Source organism: Stylophora pistillata, chromosome 8, assembly GCF_964205215.1.
Source record: "Stylophora pistillata chromosome 8, jaStyPist1.2, whole genome shotgun sequence".
Classification (NCBI taxonomy): Eukaryota; Metazoa; Cnidaria; class Anthozoa; order Scleractinia; family Pocilloporidae; genus Stylophora; species Stylophora pistillata.
Window position 1 is genome coordinate 5,049,745 of NC_142526.1, and position 18,657 is coordinate 5,068,401.

The 18,657-nt window shown below is 40.5% G+C and overlaps 1 protein-coding gene across 1 annotated transcript in view; it reads right to left on the minus strand.

Moving 5' to 3' along the window:
- Positions 1-18,538, minus strand: part of LOC111327122 (uncharacterized) — a 20,491-nt gene extending 1,953 nt beyond the window's left edge. Inside the window, exons 1-20 of the mRNA XM_022931228.2 lie at positions 17,502-18,538; positions 16,064-16,494; positions 14,423-15,417; positions 13,166-13,302; positions 11,854-11,965; positions 10,456-10,640; positions 9,743-9,911; positions 8,492-8,588; positions 7,869-7,932; positions 7,455-7,548; positions 6,568-6,645; positions 5,382-5,480; positions 4,626-4,689; positions 4,260-4,294; positions 3,346-3,426; positions 2,329-2,392; positions 1,453-1,673; positions 1,027-1,161; positions 840-920; positions 560-659 (exon numbers count right to left, since the gene is read on the minus strand). Of these exons, the coding sequence (XP_022786963.2) occupies positions 560-659; positions 840-920; positions 1,027-1,161; positions 1,453-1,673; positions 2,329-2,392; positions 3,346-3,426; positions 4,260-4,294; positions 4,626-4,689; positions 5,382-5,480; positions 6,568-6,645; positions 7,455-7,548; positions 7,869-7,932; positions 8,492-8,588; positions 9,743-9,911; positions 10,456-10,640; positions 11,854-11,965; positions 13,166-13,302; positions 14,423-15,417; positions 16,064-16,494; positions 17,502-18,253 (3,994 nt within the window). The 5' untranslated portion in view covers positions 18,254-18,538. The remainder of the gene's footprint in view (positions 1-559; positions 660-839; positions 921-1,026; positions 1,162-1,452; positions 1,674-2,328; positions 2,393-3,345; positions 3,427-4,259; positions 4,295-4,625; positions 4,690-5,381; positions 5,481-6,567; positions 6,646-7,454; positions 7,549-7,868; positions 7,933-8,491; positions 8,589-9,742; positions 9,912-10,455; positions 10,641-11,853; positions 11,966-13,165; positions 13,303-14,422; positions 15,418-16,063; positions 16,495-17,501) is intronic.
- Positions 18,539-18,657: the final 119 nt, after the last annotated feature.

Here is an 18,657-nt window from a genome sequence, read left to right on the forward strand (position 1 = left end):
GTGGTGAAGCATGGAACTAGTAATGAGCGCGGGAGAGTATGTTGGTAATTGTGCGGGAAAACGTTTAAATTGGTAATAACGGGCGAGGAAACATTCACCTAGTAACAAACGTGGGAACATTCAGCTGGAAAACAGGCAAACATTTCAAAATAAGTTACCGACAGCGAAGTACGGCAAAAGGGTACGGGTGGCTGCTCAGAAAATTTACTCAGGTGATCTTCAGACCGACTGGACTTAACTGTGTTCTTAAGAAACACACAAAGAATGAGATGGCTACGTTACAGTACATTTAGAAACTTTACAGACACATATTTTGACAAAAATACATATAATTTAAATAGTCCATTTTACAGTTGTGTGCTTGGTTGCCAAGCCTTTTAACGGGAGAGAGGCTTAGGGTGACCTTGTTATGATACAAACCTTACCGCCTTTCAAATGTAAATCACTTTGTTATCATGCTAACTAGATACAGGTCTCTATCACGACAAGGTCACATTCAGCCTCACTCCAAATGAAAGGCTTGGAAACTAAGTACAACTGTAAAATGGCCTATTCGCACCTTTCAGGACTGCCACGATGGCCTCCTTCCTTGACTCTGAATAGTCGCTGTCTGTTTCTTCTTTACACATGTCTAGTAAGGTTTGCACCAGTTGAGACCACTAGATAAAGGAAAACAACGCTATTACTAACGTTTTGAAAAACATTTAAAAAAAGAATTGATAAATCTTACTGATTACTGATAGAGCTTTAAAAAGAAAGGAGATTATTTCAACTTTAAAAGGGATGCAATGAGCAAATTTTGCGTTGAGACTTCTTCATCTTCAGCCGGGCAAACTTACCTTCTCCACATTCTGACCAAAGTAATGCAAAGCATAAGGTAAGGCTATCATGGGAAACTCGTCCAAAACAATGGCCATAGCCTACAACAATTGGAAAGAGAAAAAGAAACCAGAGTTATTAGAATTTTGCTGGAAAAATGGCACCACCACAAATGATGCATCAGCTCCTCAAAAATGTTTTTCTTACCTCAGCGTGTCGTTCCACATGTGGCAGACAAAGAAGCAGTAGGGAAGTTCTATCCTTTCTTATCGCTTGACCTTCTATTTCACCCAAGACAAAATCAGCCAACTCACTGCTGACATACTTGGAGCACAACAGCGCCTGAAACATAAATACATATGACAAATGAGAAAATGGAGGAAATTTCAAAATAGAGACGCTTTTGACTCGTATTGAAGCCCTTGGTCATAAAGAAATATGCTTTACGATTGGATAAAGAAAAAACTTATGACGCCACCAACCCAACCAATCAGATACAGGAGTAAGACCAGTCACGACTCGGCCACGTGAATTTTCCCGCGCTTGGCACCAGGCTAATTGGTGCACCGTTTGACTGTCTAGTTTAACTGGAAGTAATGGTTTTGGTTGTACAAAACTCAATAAAGCTCGCACCTGGATTTTTATTAAATCTTCGTTACAGCAGCAACAAGAACACTCATAAGGGCTCGCGGTCGAGTCTACACCACGCGGAACAGAAAGGTAAGAACCCTTGCTAGCTGATCGTCGGGAAGAATTGGAAAACCGAGAGGAAGATCGGGACAACTGCGGGGAGGCCTGAGGCGAGACTGGCTTGGAGCAAGGGCAGCCTGGGAGTCCGGGAAGACACAAGGCGCCTGAAACACAACAGAACAAAACAGACCTAGTAAGCCTCAGTCGTGGCTAAGAATTGATATAATTGATTTATCGTCGGTCTAGTCTGCAATGTCTTGTTAGGGCGACTCAACGTTGAAAGCTCGCAATCGTTTATTCGACCGGCCAGGTTTGATTCAGTGTAAAATTGGACGGTGGGCAGAGAGGGCACCAAAGGTATAAGGACCTCAACAAGATCCTTAGCATACGATGTTGGCGTCTTTTTAGGGCGAAAGAGTTAACGTTACAAGCTTACGACCGTTTATTCGACCGACCATGTTTAGTTTAGAATAAGGGAGGGGAGATGGGAAAGTTACAGGACACTGTAGTTTGTGTTGACCCATCCCCCTCCCCACTCCTTCCTGGTGCAACTTTCTTTCTCTCCCCAGCCCCCAGCTTAAAATTCAAAGAAGGCAGCTATAATTTTCACCAAGAAAACACTGAGCACTTGCTAGCCAAAATTACGCCTCTTCTACAGAATATCTTCAATCTTGCGTTGGTTCTCTTCAAAGCAGGATGTATTAATTTCCAAGATTTTTAAAATCAGTGACATGCACCTAAACAGTAGAGGGTGCTGTAACTGAAACCAGCAATGAAAGATTGAAATAACTAAAACACAAAAGGATTTGACTTCCTGACCTTGAAAAGGAGACAGCTTGTCGAGCCATGGGTGTCGAGTTCCAAAATGTCCTTCTCCTTTCGGCTAAAAATAAACCGAAAAAAGTGTTCATGAAAGCTAAAACCTAGGGACCAATCGCCTAAGTGGGGACAGGGGGGGGGGGGGGGAAGTTCCCTTTACTACGACAGAGAACTTGTACATTAGCACGCTACGATCAATATTGGCACTTTCATCTCTCCAATCTTTTTTCCTTCCAACAGACACTGAACACTCCAGAATACCGTTATTTAACCTCTTCTGGCAGTCACATTCAGCTGTACCTTAAGTGATTGTGAAGAAATGCTCCCTTTTATCGACTGTAGCGTCTATACTCACCCAAGATCAATAATCAACAGCGCGATAATATTGCAACCGACAACTTACCAGCACATCTCCGACACCTTATCGACTGTCGGCCGCCTGTTGGCCAACAAGTGTGAACTGTTGGCCTTTAGTCGGCAGACAGTTGACCGACTGTTGGTCGACTATTGGCCAAACGTTGGCCGACATTAAGCTGACAGTCGACCGACCGTTGGTCGACTATTGGCCAAACGTTGGCCGACATTAAGCTGACAGTCGACCGACCGTTGGTCGACTATTGGCCAAACGTTGGCCGACATTAAGCTGACAGTCGACCGACCGTTGGTCGACTATTGGCCAAACGTTGGCCGACATTAAGCTGACAGTCGACCGACCGTTGGTCGACTATTGGCCAAACGTTGGCCGACATTAAGCTGACAGTCGACCGACTGTTGGTCGACTATTGGCCAAACGTTGGCCGACATTAAGCTGACAGTCGACCGACTGTTGGTCGACTATTGGCCAAACGTTGGCCGACATTAAGCTGACAGTCGACCGACTGTTGGTCGACTATTGGCCAAACGTTGGCCGACATTTAGCTGACAATCGACCGACAGGTCATTTCAAGGATTTTTTCTTCAAAATTGCCGTACCTGAGTAACCTTCGAACATGCTAAATTCGCACACATCAAACTTACAATATGTTGATGAGAAATGGAAGCTTGACGCTTCCTTTGCTTATTTTCAATTCTCTCCAGGTAAATCCGAGATAATGGGATCTGGAATATGAAAATATATTATAAGTGCACGAGGATGGCTATTCATTAGAAGATGTTTAATAAAACTCGTGTTACCCCTGGCCGTCTAACTAGCGTTAGCCTAGTCTAAACTAAATAATTTGAATATATCAACAAAGTTGAAATGATAAATTGGCCACCGTTACGATTATAAAAGCTGACGTTTCGAGTGTTAGCCCTTCGTCGGAGCGAACTATCAGCCTTTAATCATCTAGTCTAAACTAGACGAGAAATATGGCTGTACACTTAACTTTGACTGTACACTTAACTTTGTAAGCGAGGAAGAGACAGAGCTAGACCACACTATACGATCTTTTAATTACTCTTAAATCGACAAAAAATGGGTTAACCAAATGACAGGCGACCAACTTGTAGTAGACTAAATCGAACTTAACTACACTAAACTGGTGCCTAATAGACCACAGCCTAGTTGTACAGAGGGTGGGTAACGCTATCCAACGTATAAATCGCTTTCTAGCTCAGAAGTGATAGCAATGTAGGAATGTAGGAAAATTAAAGAGAGCGAGTTGCATTTCACGTTTTCATGGCCCAGCCTACAGGCGCGCAGAAGCCATCAAAACTGTTTGTTAGTCTATAAATGCCTTAACAATCTAGCCCCAGAATACTTGCTACACGAATTCAAATTCTCTAGACACTTCCATAATTATAATACCAGGAAAAAAGATCTGATTCGTTTTCCCCTAGCAAAAACTGCAAAACACCAGTCTTCTTTCCGATTCAAATTATACGAGACTGAAAACTACTAGTAAGAGTGAAATGGGTTACAAACGACTACGGAGAGTATTCCTACTCACCGCTGTTGCACTAAATGAGTCCAACCTGTTTTTGTCTGAAATGACAATAAGGAAAAGCTGTTGTGTAATTGTATCAGATGCTACTGATAGAAATAATTTGAATATATCAACAAAGTTGAAATTGGTAAATTGGTCACCGTTACGATTATTAAAGACGTTTCGAGCGTTAATTAGCCCTTCGTCGGAGCGAATGGTGATAGAATGGAGCGAATGGTGATAGAATGGTGATAGAAGTCTCGTAAAAAAATCTTGCATTTGACAAGGCAATGTTTTCATACAACTGTGGCAATTAGGAAGTATGAACCTAACTCTGTATTTCAACAGGGCAGTTTAAAAATAAATAATGTGGCCAATGCACTTACACACCATTTAGTAAAGTCTCCATGAACTCGATGGCCAGTTCATTCTGGTTTGCATCCGGCCTGCTGGTCTGAAAAAATGACACATACGAAAAGGAGCAATCAATAATACAACTAACACGCTACAAAAACAGAGGACATGAAAATAACTTTGAGGTGAATGACAATTGAACTCAGTTCATAGCCACAAACTTAGCAGGCTCTTGTAGTCGATGTAATTTGGTAATATCAACTAAGTTGAAATAATTGTAAATTGGCCACCATAAAGAGTTAAAAAGCTGGCGTTTCGAGCGTTAGCCCTTCGTCAGAGCAAATTTCAACTTAGTTGACATTACCAAATTACCTTGTTATCCCCACCGATGCAGCACCATAGTTTCTTTAGAAACTTACCCCTTTTACTCATTTGTCTTTTAGTGGATGGTCATCTCACAAGTGTGGGCTCTCATGTTGTCCTAAATTTTTCAATTTCTAAAGCAGCTTTGTAGCCGCTGTTTTTCAGCAGTCCTGAGTGGCTTCGCAGCTGTGGTTTTTTTCCCCAAATTTTCCCCATGATCATTTTTTCCATTCACTGATCAATTATTACTGCAAATGGATGCCTGAAATGCAGCTCACTCCTGGGTTGGATGCCTGAAATGGGGTTCACTCCTGGTTTACGATGAGAGCAATACCCAATCTAGGGACAAGTTCAACACATGTACAGAGGAGGCTAGTCAATACCCTGGGCATCTGCCTTCCATTTAAGTGAGGCAGCAGGTTAACTTACCCCAAATAAACTGAGAAGGGTTTCCACAGACAAGGCTTTGTTATCATGAAGGTTGAGCAGAACCTCTACAAACAGCTTAGGTTGATGTTTGCGTAAAAGCTAAAACAAGGCACATAGAAGACACTGTTTATCAACATCTCTCGTTTCATCTTGTAAAATTAAAGTGCAACTGACCCCTAAATTTTTTTTCACTTAAAAAAATCTTCCTGCTTTGGTGAGTATTTCTTCGATAAAATTGTTGGATTTGGTTAAACCCTCATTTTTTTAATGCGCTGTTAAAGTCGACATCCGAAAGGACCACGACCGCGTAAACGGAGATCTGGGCAGAGTAGACTTGTGACGTCACTTCGAGAAGACGCTCAAGGAATTCTCAGCCAGTCGTCGACCTGCGAAAGCTTTTCTAGCACTAGATTCATCCTGCGGCATACATCTGCGACCAATATCGATCTAACCTTCCAAACATAACCAGTGAACTGTGCAAAATGGAGCGAAATACAGATTGCCGGGTTCTCGAAGTGACGTCACATTAGTCGCCAGACTCTTGATCCTTGAAACGCGGTCGTGAGTCAAAATGGCGGTGATTTTAATGCGATTTTCCGTACCTCAACGGGGCACAAAAATTCAAGGATTTGACCAAATTCAAAAATTTTTTCGAAGAGATACTCACCAAAGCATGAAGATTCTTTTAAACGAAAAAAAAAATTTAGGGGTTAGGTGCACTTTAACAGTAGTCACTTCATGACCTGAAAGCCAAAAATAAAGTTGACTGATTCCATACTTGTACCAAGTATTATTAATAGTTCACTGATATCATCGCATAATAAGTCACATATAATTTAACTAATTAATTGACATCATAATAATTCTCTGGTTTCAGCACTCTGATTTGATATCATGACAATTTACATGTTAGTGTACTTGGACACTGTATGAACATTTTATTTGCTGATACTGCTATCATAGCTACTATTGTTTTCATCTAAGACTACATACATTCAACCAACAGGTATTTTGTTTCTCCAATTTTGTCAAGATCAGTAATCTAATTCTGTCTGAAGTCGCCTGTGTGATTAACAACTCACACTCCTGCTTTGGGGATGTTTGATTTTGTAAATGATTCACATGATTATGGATTGAATTGGAATTCACTTCATCCTATGTCCATTACCGATCAAAACATTCTTACCTGTGCTAGCGGAGTAAAGTGAGTTCCATCGTCATGTAACAAGTAAAAGTGAGTGGTCAGAACTTCAACAAGCATTTTCTGTTTTAAATAAAAAAAAATGTAGAAGAAACTGTTTCTAAATTTCAATCTCAGCTTGAAACCCTGGTCTTGAACCATTCTTATGAAAGCTACAGCATAACAGGTTTACAAGACACCATTTGGTATATTGTACAAGCTGACTCTACTCTCGCATCTTTGAATGAAACCCTAACAGTGTGTGATCATTAAGCTGAACCCTGCTGAGCACTTCTTTCATAAAGTCCTTTCAGTTCTATAGCTTAGTACTGTGTTGATATCCATGTAGCGGTAACTCTTTTCTGCGACCATTGGCATGAGAGTTACTGAATACTACTATCACCTGCTTTCCTAAGCTACATACAAAATTATTTCTTGTCCATATCTGACATTGGTGCCCTGGTCTATAACAAAGCAAATTACTGCTTAACAACTCGATTCCATTTTACTGTGTGACTGTTCCATAACAGATCCCAGAAGACGTCAAAATGTGGTAAGAACAAAAAGAGTGGCACAGGGAGCCCAGCCAAGTGTGTCACTGATGCTGTTACCACATTTTGCTGTCTTCTGTGATTTATTACTATAAACAGAACATGGAATCTATTTTGATGAAAAAAAAAAAAAACAAAACAAAAAAATGAACAGACCCATGGCAACCTACAATCTATTTGCTATAAATAATTATTATACGATAAAAAAACCTAAAAAATTGTTTATAGTGACATCATCAACACAAATACATGCATTATTCAACTTATATAGTACTGAGAGAGAGTTTGTAACTCTGTGAAGTCTGCAAAGTTTCCTACAATTCATCTCTTGTACACATGTACCTTCGGAATAGAGAAGAGGGCAGCCTGGGCATGATCAGGTTCACACTGATGAAGATAAAGCACAGCTCGCACCACGTTATCCAATGGTGATAAGCTAAATTAACAACAAGCCATCATTAATTCAATTATGCAAATCATTCCTCTTCCTTATTCAAAAAATGTTACACCAGCTCACTCTTCACTCATTCTGTCAATCTGACAAGGATTGTGTTTTTTTTTCTTTTTTTTTTCTTTTTTCTTTTTAATCCTCACTTAATTGGTTGGGTCTTTGGTAAATTCTGCTTTTTATTTAGAGAAAAATGAAAAACCCTTTTCAAATACAGGTTTCTACCTTACATCTATCTGATCATACAGAAATGAAAAGAAAACAAAAGAAGTCCACCAGGAGGTTAGATTTACCACAGGAACACCAACCTGTAAGCACAGCCCTTCTCGGTTTGTGTTTTCTTCACATCTTCGAGAGCAGCTAATGCTGTCTCTAAACAGGGAAAACTTATACTTAGTCTATTAATTTTTGAACAATGCTGAATCTTGCATCAACTACTCCTAAAAGTTACAGAGATCTGTACACAATTATAATTATTCTCCTAAAGGTAAAGACGAGCCACATAACAAACCTAACAGGGTAGGGCATCAGATATAAGATGAAGAATGTAAGTTTAATGATTGACGGAACAGAATTAGAGGGGAACCTAAATTCTGGTCGTTTTAGAGGTAAAGGGGGGAAGAGGACATGACTGATACTCGGTGTAACACAATTTTAAGATTAAAACAACAGACACAAAAGGTTTTTATTTCTTCTTGTGAATCCCATCAGTCTTGCAACCTCTAAAAGATGGATTAAGTAGGAATGACAAAGAAGAACGATGAACAAAACACCGCAATCTGTATACAAATCTTGTGTTCACTCTCTCCTTTTTGTGAAAGAGTATTAACACTTTTTGTATATTTTCAACACAGTAAGAGTCTTAAGATGCAAATGTGAACCATTATTCTTCAGTTACTCTAATTAATCCAATTAATTTAGTCTGACAAACCTGATGAAAACCCACTCAGAGATGACATCAGGATAATCTCTGCTACTCGACCTGGTTTACCTTTGGCATAGAGCTTGAAAATTTTTTTGGCAATATTCTGAGAGAAAAATAAAAAAAATTCCTTGATAACCCTTGACAACCTACACCCTAACAACAGTACGTAACTTCTCCATACTGTTTTCTATACATTTCCCATTGTAGTTATATGGAGACTTTGCATTACAATCCAAAGCTTATTTAGAGCCTGTTCACATGAAGGTGGGGGAACACGGATGGATGATGTTACCCGCCTACCTAGGGGTAACCTGCCTGTCCATATAATCTCTTATTTCACCTTGGTTGCTTTTACATAATAGGTGTGGCAACCTACCTTGGTGGTTTGCCCAGTCTGTTGGGTAGGGTGGCCCTGTCAGCCAGGGTTGCAATTTGCTATGTAACCATCTCAAGGTGGGGTAACCCAGTCTAAACTTGGGTGTGCTAGCAACCTCACCCTCGGATATCAGGGTTGAAAGATTGTATGTAAAATCAGGCTGTTTTTCAAGCATGGCTAGGGGGGGAGGTTATCTCACCTACCTAGGGTGCCCCTGGTTCACGGGCCCTTAGTTCATGATTGTTTCTTCCATTCTCATGACCATGATGTGTGATTTAGGGGTGGTATTGCAAAGAGAAATTAGAAGCAATTGAAGAAATGCTGCCAAAATCCCTGACAACAGGCAGGAAACACAAGAAAAAAAACCATGACCCAATGAAACCACAAACCCTGACCTTCATATTTGTGCAGAAATACACTAACCATTAGACACCTACATTTCACACATCAGATTCAAGATAAGGACAAACATACTAAGCTAAGGACAACAGACATAATGAGCTATCCATTCAGCTAACTGCCTCCTGGTTAGCTCAATGGATAGAGCGCTGGACTGTTGTGCGGGAGGTCGAGGGTTCGAGCCCCGGCCGGACCAACACTTAAGGTGTTAAAATAATTGAGAAGATATATGCTATCTTTCTATAACATCAAGAAATGGTTAGATATTCTAGTCTTCTCAGATAGGGACGAATAAATGGAGGTCCCGTCTCCTGCAGGGTTAGGGGCAGGAGACATTAATTTCCCATGCACGAGTTTACTGTGTGATGCATTTCCTCCCCTGGGGCAGAATGGGTGGGTATTTCTTGCTAAGAATCATTGCATAGATGGACAGCAAGTATTAGGAAAATAAAAAATATATGTTTTTTACTCATCAACCTCACCTCTGACACATTCACTTGTTTATCTGACCCAAATAAATTTTCATCCAAGAAATGGATCAGGCCTTCTGTTACAGGCTGTCCAGATTTGTGAGTCCTGTCGACAATGTCTCGCAAAGTTAAGCCAGACATTGCAAAGTAGTCTATACTATCCTTAGAGGCATCAGTGATTCTGTAAAAATCAATATTGAATATTTGTTACAATTCATGGTGCAGATATCTACGATTGAATAGCAATTTTCAGAGTGTAATTCAGGACTTCACTGGTTTTGTTTTCCTCCAGTCAGTGACTGGTGGAATCTCATGGCCATTTGATTGGGGGTAGTGACAAGCTTAATACATACCAGAAATAAGATACAATGTAGTTGAGGATGAAAAAAAAGTTCTTAATAAGCTCTCACATAGGTAAAGTCTGTTTACGAGCCTAGTGGCCCAGCAGGCCAGTGGTTAACTCTGGCTTCTGTAGCATGAAGCGACTAGGAGTATTTCTACTCCCCCTGGATGGGATGCCAGTCCATCGCAGGGTTACCCCCAGCATTAATTTGCCGGGACCCATTTATACACCTGGGTGAAGAGAGGCACTGCGAGAGTAAAGTGTCTTGCCTAAGAACACAACACAATGTCCTGGCCGGGCCTCAAACCTGGACCACTCGATCTGGAGTCGAGCACACCAACAATGAGGCCACCGCGCCTCCACAAGCTCTCACAAAACTAACCTTGAAAACACCTCCGTCAAATTTGCAGCAGACTCACAGAGTATCTTCTTAAGCTTCTTTTTCTTCTTGTCATCTTTGGAACCTGAATCTGCCAGGCAGAGCGTTCTTAGGAAAAAGTGTTGCTCACAAATAAGGTGATAATATGCCTGTGCATTGTGCTTCTGGCAGCGACTTGCTAATGGCATCTGAAAAGGGAAAGAATCTTAAGCTCTAATACTCCAAGATAACTGGAGTTGTAAATGGAAAAAAAGTTATACATAACAACTGACTGTATTAATATTACTATGTTATGCTAATACAGGGAGGTAAAAAAAAGGTCTGTTTACGAGCTAAGTGGCCAGGCAGGCTAGCCCTTAACTCTAGTTTCTGTCACATAAAGCAGCTAGGAGTATTTCTACTCCCCTCTGGATTGGATGCTGGTCCACCACATGGTTATCCCCCAGCAATAAATTTGCCGGTACCCATTTAAACACTTAGGCAAAGAGAGGCAGTGTGAGAGTAAAGTGTCTTGCTTAAGAACACAATACAAAGTCCCTGGCCAAGGCTCGAAACCAGACCACTTGATTCGGAGTCAAGCACACGAACCATGAGGCCACCATGCCTCCTAATACAGGGGGGGGGGGGGGGCTGTGGCCTAACATTTAATGTGCTAAAACTCTGAGTAAAGAAGTTCATGTTTGAGACCTGACTAGGCCATTGTCTTGTGTTCTTGTGCCAGACACACACAACTCCTTGACCCCTAAGAGTGACCATAATCGCATTTCTCCTAACAACACCCCCTTCTTGAATCAAACATCAAGATCAAGGTCATGAGAATAAAGCAAATGATCCCAACTAAAGAAGCTCTTGATTGTTAAACAAATTCTCCTCATCAATAGGAGGCGGCATGGCCGAGTGGTTAGGATGCTGGACTTGTAATCCGGTGTCTCGGGTTCAAGTCCTCCACCCTGCCATTCACTGGATTTGTTCTCGGTTACCCCTGGTTCAACTCCTTGGCTGCGCTGTGTAAATAGATCATTGGTTTCCCTCCTGCTGGTGGGGATTTTTAAGCACTTAGTTAGTCTACATTGTGGCTGAAAATCCCCTAAAGGGTGGGGGGAACCTCAATTAACATATATTATTATTATGACACAGTTTATTGAACTTCAGCATGCCAGGAAAAGAAAGTTTCATAGGGCACACAGCGTAACCTATCAAACTAAACATCGTTGCACTTATAAAAAATATAAAAACCTATTTGCTAGCATGGAAAATTATTTAAGATACAACTAATACTAATATACCACTGCTAATTTACAATCTATTATTATTATTATTATTATTATTATTATTATCATCAATACCTTGGGAAACATACAGAGAACAGTGTGGAGAAAATCAATATAAAGTACAACATACCACTGCCTTGTAAAGCTGAATGGGGTCCATATTCTGGAGAACATACACTGTCCAGTCAGGGTTTTTACTATCTCCTTGTTCATTCAGAGGCCTTGATGGTTTGTTCTTAAAACTAATAATAAGATTTTGCACAAAGAAATTATGACAAAGACCAACTTCACAGTTTGCTAGATATTTTGTGCCCAGTGTTTCAAAGAAAAATTGTTCCACTCAGCTGACACTCATTTCAGAACAACCAATACATAAAAGAGCAATTCTAGCAGATATTACCAAATACATTTATTTAGTAAGAGTGCCTCTAAAAAGCATCTCTGTCCATCTCTTTGACTGTCACTACTCTGTTCTTTAAGTCTCTTAAGTATTATCAAATGCCCTTTGATCTAACTAGTAAATGAATATCTTCTGTCCATCTTCCTACAAAGTCTCTCTGTTTGAATGCAGGTGGATCAACTTTGTCACTCTTTCTGCCCATATAATGACCTAGTCTACAACCAAATGTTAAAAAATCTGTTGTGTGTCCACTTGCATGTTTGTCTGACCTAGGGGATTGTCCATCCATTTGTTCATTTGTCAACTTGTCAGTTGGTCTGTACTGTTGATCTGAATATAGGGGGTAAGTTTCTAAACAAAAAACGATGGTGCTGTGTGGGTGGGTAACACGGTAATTTGGTTATGTCAACTAGTAAGTTATTGTAAATTGGCCACAGTAAAGAGTTCATTTAAAAAAAGCTTTTTAACTCTTTACTGTGGCCAATTTACAATTTCAACTTAGTTGAAATAGCCAAATTAATTTGTATTGTCAATCTGTTTGGCAACTCTCTGTGTATTTACCTATGTGCCTCTCTCTTAACCTGCCACTGCAATGGCACCTGTTTGTCTGTCTTTCTGTTGGTCTGTCTGTCTACCTGTTCGTTTATCTGCCTCCCTGTTGGTTTGTTTTTCTGCCTGTTGATCTGTCTTCCTGTTTGTTGATCTATTTGAATGGTGGTCTGTCCATCCCCCTGTTGGTCTGTATGTCTGTTTATCCACCTGTTAGCTATCCTTTTAAAGTGGCTTAAGGTAGGCTCTCTGTCGGTCTGCCCAAATGTCATTGCAATTGAGTAACCGTCATCTCTTCGTGTATGTCTGTCTAACTGCCTGTCTATCTCTTTACACATGGACAGCACCATCTGTCTGTCTGTCTATTTGTTCGCTGTTGTTTAAACCTGGCTTTAAACAGACTCTCTCTGTCTGCTTGCTAATCTCTGCATTTGTAATTCACATGGCTAAATCAGTCTCAGAGATTTGGAATTTTGCATCAGAGTACTGTTACCTCTTGCTTCTTTGCAAGTTATCCTGTGCACCTTTTGCAAACAAAACAACACTTCCTTCACTGGCAGACACATACTGACATCCAGTAAAAGGATACATGCCAATCAAGCAGATGTCTAGAGTTGGCTGAGGACAGCGCTGTATGAAAAAAAAAATGTTATAAAATTTAAATATTAACAAAACACCAGCTCATACCTCTCTTATGAACTAGGTATTCTATTTGGTAATTACATGGATTGTCTAACCAAAAATAGTCAACAATTATTTCGTAAGTGGGAGACACCATCCCTTTATGGATTGAACAATGGATTCCAGATCAAAAAGGTCCAGGTTGAAGCCCTGGCTGGATCATTGTGTGTGTTCCTTAAGAAGACACATGTCTCTTTCAGAGCTTCTCTCCACCTATAAGGACCTTGAGCAATCAGGACAGCAATGCCAAGGAAAACAATGATAGATAAAAGAAATATGTTCCTCTTAGGAATTTCACAAAGGGGTGGATGTAATTACCATCTCTAAAGGTGCTAGACCTAATTTTCAGCATAAGATATGCAAGCAGCACTTAGTTCCAAATGCCAATGTAAATAAATCACCATCAAGTTTCCTGTTCTGAAGCCAAGCAAATTTTAGTGATTTGACATTGTTGTTTTGTAGAAGACTGCAAGGAAAATGTGCCGAATTTTAAAATGCAAAAATTAAGTTATTGATGGGCTCATTGAAAGATTCTGTTTGGCCAGGTTCTCATTGCTGTTGCCACAATAGTTGTTGAAGGTCTCTATATTAAGCATGTTGAGTAGGAGGCAGTGTGGCCGAGTGGTTAGAGTGTCAGACTCGTAATCCGCTGCTCCCGGGTTCGAGTCCCACCCTGACCACTAGATTTGTTTCACGGTAGCCTTGTGTTCAGATCCTTGGCCCCGCTTGTAAATAGCCAACTGGTTTGCCTCCGGCCAGTTGGGGTTCTTAATGATGTTATGTTCAATTTAGCCCATTTGTTTCATTTGTTTGCAAGGACCACAATGGAAACTACTGGTTCACCAGTAATTGGGTAATCCTATAAAAAGACTTTTTTTTTTTTTTTTGTGTGTGTGAAACTGTCTGGGAATCTCCAAGAAACACTAGGGGAATCATTTGTTCACCAGCATCCCATGCGAGGGGGAGTGGAGTGGTATTCTCTACAAGCAATAGAAACTGGTACAAGCTCTGACATTAATGATGAATCACTGTATTACTTAGTACCTACATTTTCCATACAAAATCATACCTGTCTTAGGCTTCCTAGGTCAAAGACAGGCAAAGGCCATCCACTGTTGCTGGAGAGTTTACTGACAGCAGCTTGATAGACAGCATCACTCACTTTAGCTCCAGTGCTGGTATTGCGATTCATTGGATTGCTAAATGCAAAGGTTCTTGTGCACATGACCTCACTGTCATGCTCACCATCTGTACCATCATTACTATGTTCAGTTTCTTCAAACTGTTTCAGATCACCTGTCATTGCCCCCTTATGCAGAGATGAAATTCTTCCTGACGTGAACCTCACAAGTGTTTGCCCAGCGTCATCAACAGTCCATTTAATATCTGGAGGTGATGCCTTTGCCTCCTTGTAACCTGCTGGGGGGACTTCACCCCCTAAGATTTTTGTACCTTTATCAGAAGAGACAATGTTTGTGGAGTCTGGGCTGTCAGCATGTGAAAGTGTTGTGGTAAATGCACTTGCTGCAGATGGCATGTTTTCTGGGATGCAAGGTTCATTATAACCTTCTTCTACATTTTCTTTGACTTCTTGATTGACCTTGCCTGTCTCAAGCAACTCTTCACTTTGTGTGCTCCCAGAAGCAGAGGCTAAACTTGATCTACTTTCACCTGCCAAATCTTCAACATCTTTTCTCTCCATAAAATTTTCTTCCTGTTCCCCAACACTGTTCACCGTATTTTGCTCCTCACCTAAGCCCTTGTCAACTTGGATGTCTTCAGCTGCATTCTTTCTGATCCAATCAGATGCAGCCGCATAAATGCGCACAGTGTAAGTTTCAATTCCCTGTCTGGTTATTGCATGAAGCAGACCACTGAAGATGGAAACACTGACTGTATCCGTGGTGTACTTGTAATAAGACAAAAGGTTACAGGTATCAAACACGTCATACAGGAAGCCTTCTTTAGGACCAGAGATAAGGCAACACATACCACACATGGTCGGGTCACAGAGAGTTCTTGGAACTAAAGGAGATCTTTGCATCTCTTTTATGTGAGATATTCCTAAAAACAAAATTCAATTTAACACAAGCATGAGACAACAGAGCTCTTGGATCATTTTTCCAAAAATGTGCCTTTTGCCCACCTTTAAATATAAAATGGTCACCATGAGGAAAAATTTTGGTCATCAAAAAAAAGAGTGCTTTACATACATACATACATACATACATACATAATTACATACATACATACATAAGTTTCTTATTCCATATATACAATACATAAGTTTCTTATTCCATATATACATACATAAGTTTCTTATTCCATATATATACAGTGATACATACATACATACATACATACATACATATCTTAATTGACCACTCCCCATGGGGGCTTTTCAGGGCCAATTCCCACCCAACTACCACCCCAGGGGAGGACATCCATCACACAGTAATCTCATGCATGGAAAATTAGCGTCTCCTACCCCTAACCCTGCAGGAGACATGATCTCCATTTATTCGTCCCTATCCGAGAAGACTAGAGAGTATCTAACCATTTCTTGATATAGAAAGGTAGCATATTCTTCTCACTTGTTTTAAGACCTTGAGTGTTGGTCCGGCCGGGGCTCGAACCCTCGACCTCCCGCACAACAGTCCAGTGCCCTATTCATACTGCTTTAGAGAGTTTACTAGATAATTTATTCTACCTTGAGTATACGTTGGAAGAAGTTGTAATGTGTGAAGTGTGGCAGAATCATTGCCTTCATTACTAAGCTGTTCCACTCTAAATCTGCGGTACAGCATAGTAATTCCTTTCACTCTTGACATGCACCCGTCCACAGCAAAACCAACTCCATAGAGCCCTCCAAATGCCACAGTCACAGGGTGCCCAGGTACCTCTGACATAGGTCCTAAGATTTCCTTGGGATCTGGTAAGAAGTCTTTGTAAACCTTTTCTTTTCTCACCGATGGAAACATAACTTCCTCTTTGGATTTCACAGCTAGTGGCTGATTTGAAGACAATAATGGTGAGCAATCATCAAAGGACCACAAAACACAGTTGTCATCTTTTGGTTCCTCTTGGATTTGTTCTGTAAGCTGGAGCAAGGATTCAAATTCCCATAGGGATGTTGTGGCCCTAGGAGTAAAATATACGCCTCTGAATCAATAACAGCGACCAACACAAGTTATGTGACCTGGAGGGAGGACCCAACTGGGAAATATTTGGCTCAAGGTTACAACAGACCCACCAGGTGCAAAGGGGTCCATGCATTATCACTGAGAGCAAAAAAGTTTCTTTTCTGTGAGACTTTCAATTTATTTAGCATTTCATCCTATGAAAGTCAGTACTACTTTTTCCAGCTTTTCTCACACCACTGACATGTAACAGGTAATGCCCCAACACAAGGATTTTTATCTTATTTCTATTCACTTAGAAAGAGCAAGGTAGACAGGCCATGTGATGACGTCTCCTTTTGAAGTCTTTATTATGCAAGTGGCATAAGTTGCTGAGGTTTATCAAAGAAACTTCTGTATTATAACAAAAATTTGTTTTCCTTATGCCCTGAAGGAGTCAAAAATGCCAGTTTGTCCAAAAAAAAGATTTCCACCCCTTCCCAATCAAAAAGGAACCCACCCTAACCAAAGAAACTTCTAACATTGTGCCAAATTTCCCCTAGTACTTTCTTGGTAATCCATTCATCATATTTAATCATAGATCTTATCATATTCATCTTATTGAATAATTCTGGGTTAAACGAGCTCAGTGAGAGAACACTATCCTATCTTGGCCTGGATGTTTATCCTCTCTTAATCATCTACATCAGATTACTCTTACCATTAATTGCCCCTTTAACTCCCAGAAGTGATTAAGATGTAATTTCTCCCTATGGTATCCATACATTATCCAGCAAACAGGTAATGAGAATATGCAAACTTATCAGCTAGAAGTTGTCATTCTTGATGTAAAACCAAATACTTGAAACTAATGTACAAGAAAATGTATAACAATTAGAGGAAAGAATTAACAGTCAGATCTTGAGAGTAAAATGGTTAAGAAGGGAGGGTGAGGCATTTCCTTAAACAGCCTTATTGACAGCTCTGTGCTATGTACATCAGCCTCTGCCCCCTGTACTTGTCTAATACCTATTCTGTTGAGTTGTTCCCGAACTTGAACTTTTCCCACTTCTGCTTGATGACAAAGAATCTTGATCAACTGTAAACACAAGCTTGAGGACTTGAACATCAAGATTTGACCTCACAGCGAGGTAACAGTCACTTAGTTCGACTTCTTTCACAATCATACTGGGTTCAATGTCAAGGAAATGTACCAGATCGTGATGCATTGAACTGACATCTGTGCCACCATATGAAAGGCTACCACTCCACCTGAACAAACTCACTTTTTTCGCGCCTGCAATGGCAACGTTACCACTTGTTGGGCAGCAACAAATAGCTGTGACATTAAACTGGGTGGAAATCTCCAAAGCTAGAAAATCTTTGCACTTTCTATCTGATTCCTGCCTTTGATAATGAGAATGTCCCGCCCAATAAGTCCGCACTGCCTCGTCAGGGTTTGCCTTGAACCAGTTAAAGTAAGCGCGAGAGTGATTTTGAACGTTTACTTTACTACCTACTGAGTTTCTTCGTCGGAATGTCCTCTCGATTGTCACGACGCACTTGGCTTTCTCGTTACAAATCAACTTGACAGGTTTTGACATTATTGGAAACTTGCAAAATAGAGGAAAGTTCGGTTGCTCGAGCGAGTAAACAAACACCTTCATTTCTCCAGTACCGAGGAAAAGATAATCTTTCGTAGAGGCAAAAGAGGTGTGCTGAAGAGAATCGGAGAATATTCGTTGCGCTTTGAAGTAATGGAAGAGAAGTACTCGCACCATTTTCAAAAGACACGTGTTCAAAACTATATGAATCGGATAAATTAGTCCTCGAGCTCTGTGGTACCTCTTCACGCCTGTAGAATAACTGATCGATCTCTGCTTCGTCTCGTTATTAACTTCAGGTTGCAATAGGGGATCTTCCAACTGTCCGTCATATAATTACCGTGAAGAAACTGGTAACAACACTTCCTTACCCACGACAGGGCATGGACTGTTCCTCTTATTTTTCAGAATTTTTTTCGAAATCAAGGACTGTTTCTCCTTATTCAATCTCACGGAATCTTTGATTGAGCTCACTTCTGAAGGTTTTCGGTATCTAGAATAAATTGTAGATTTATGTTCTCTTAAAAATTTTATTTGTCTCTCCTGTCCCTTGGGGATAGACCGAATATTTATACGTCATG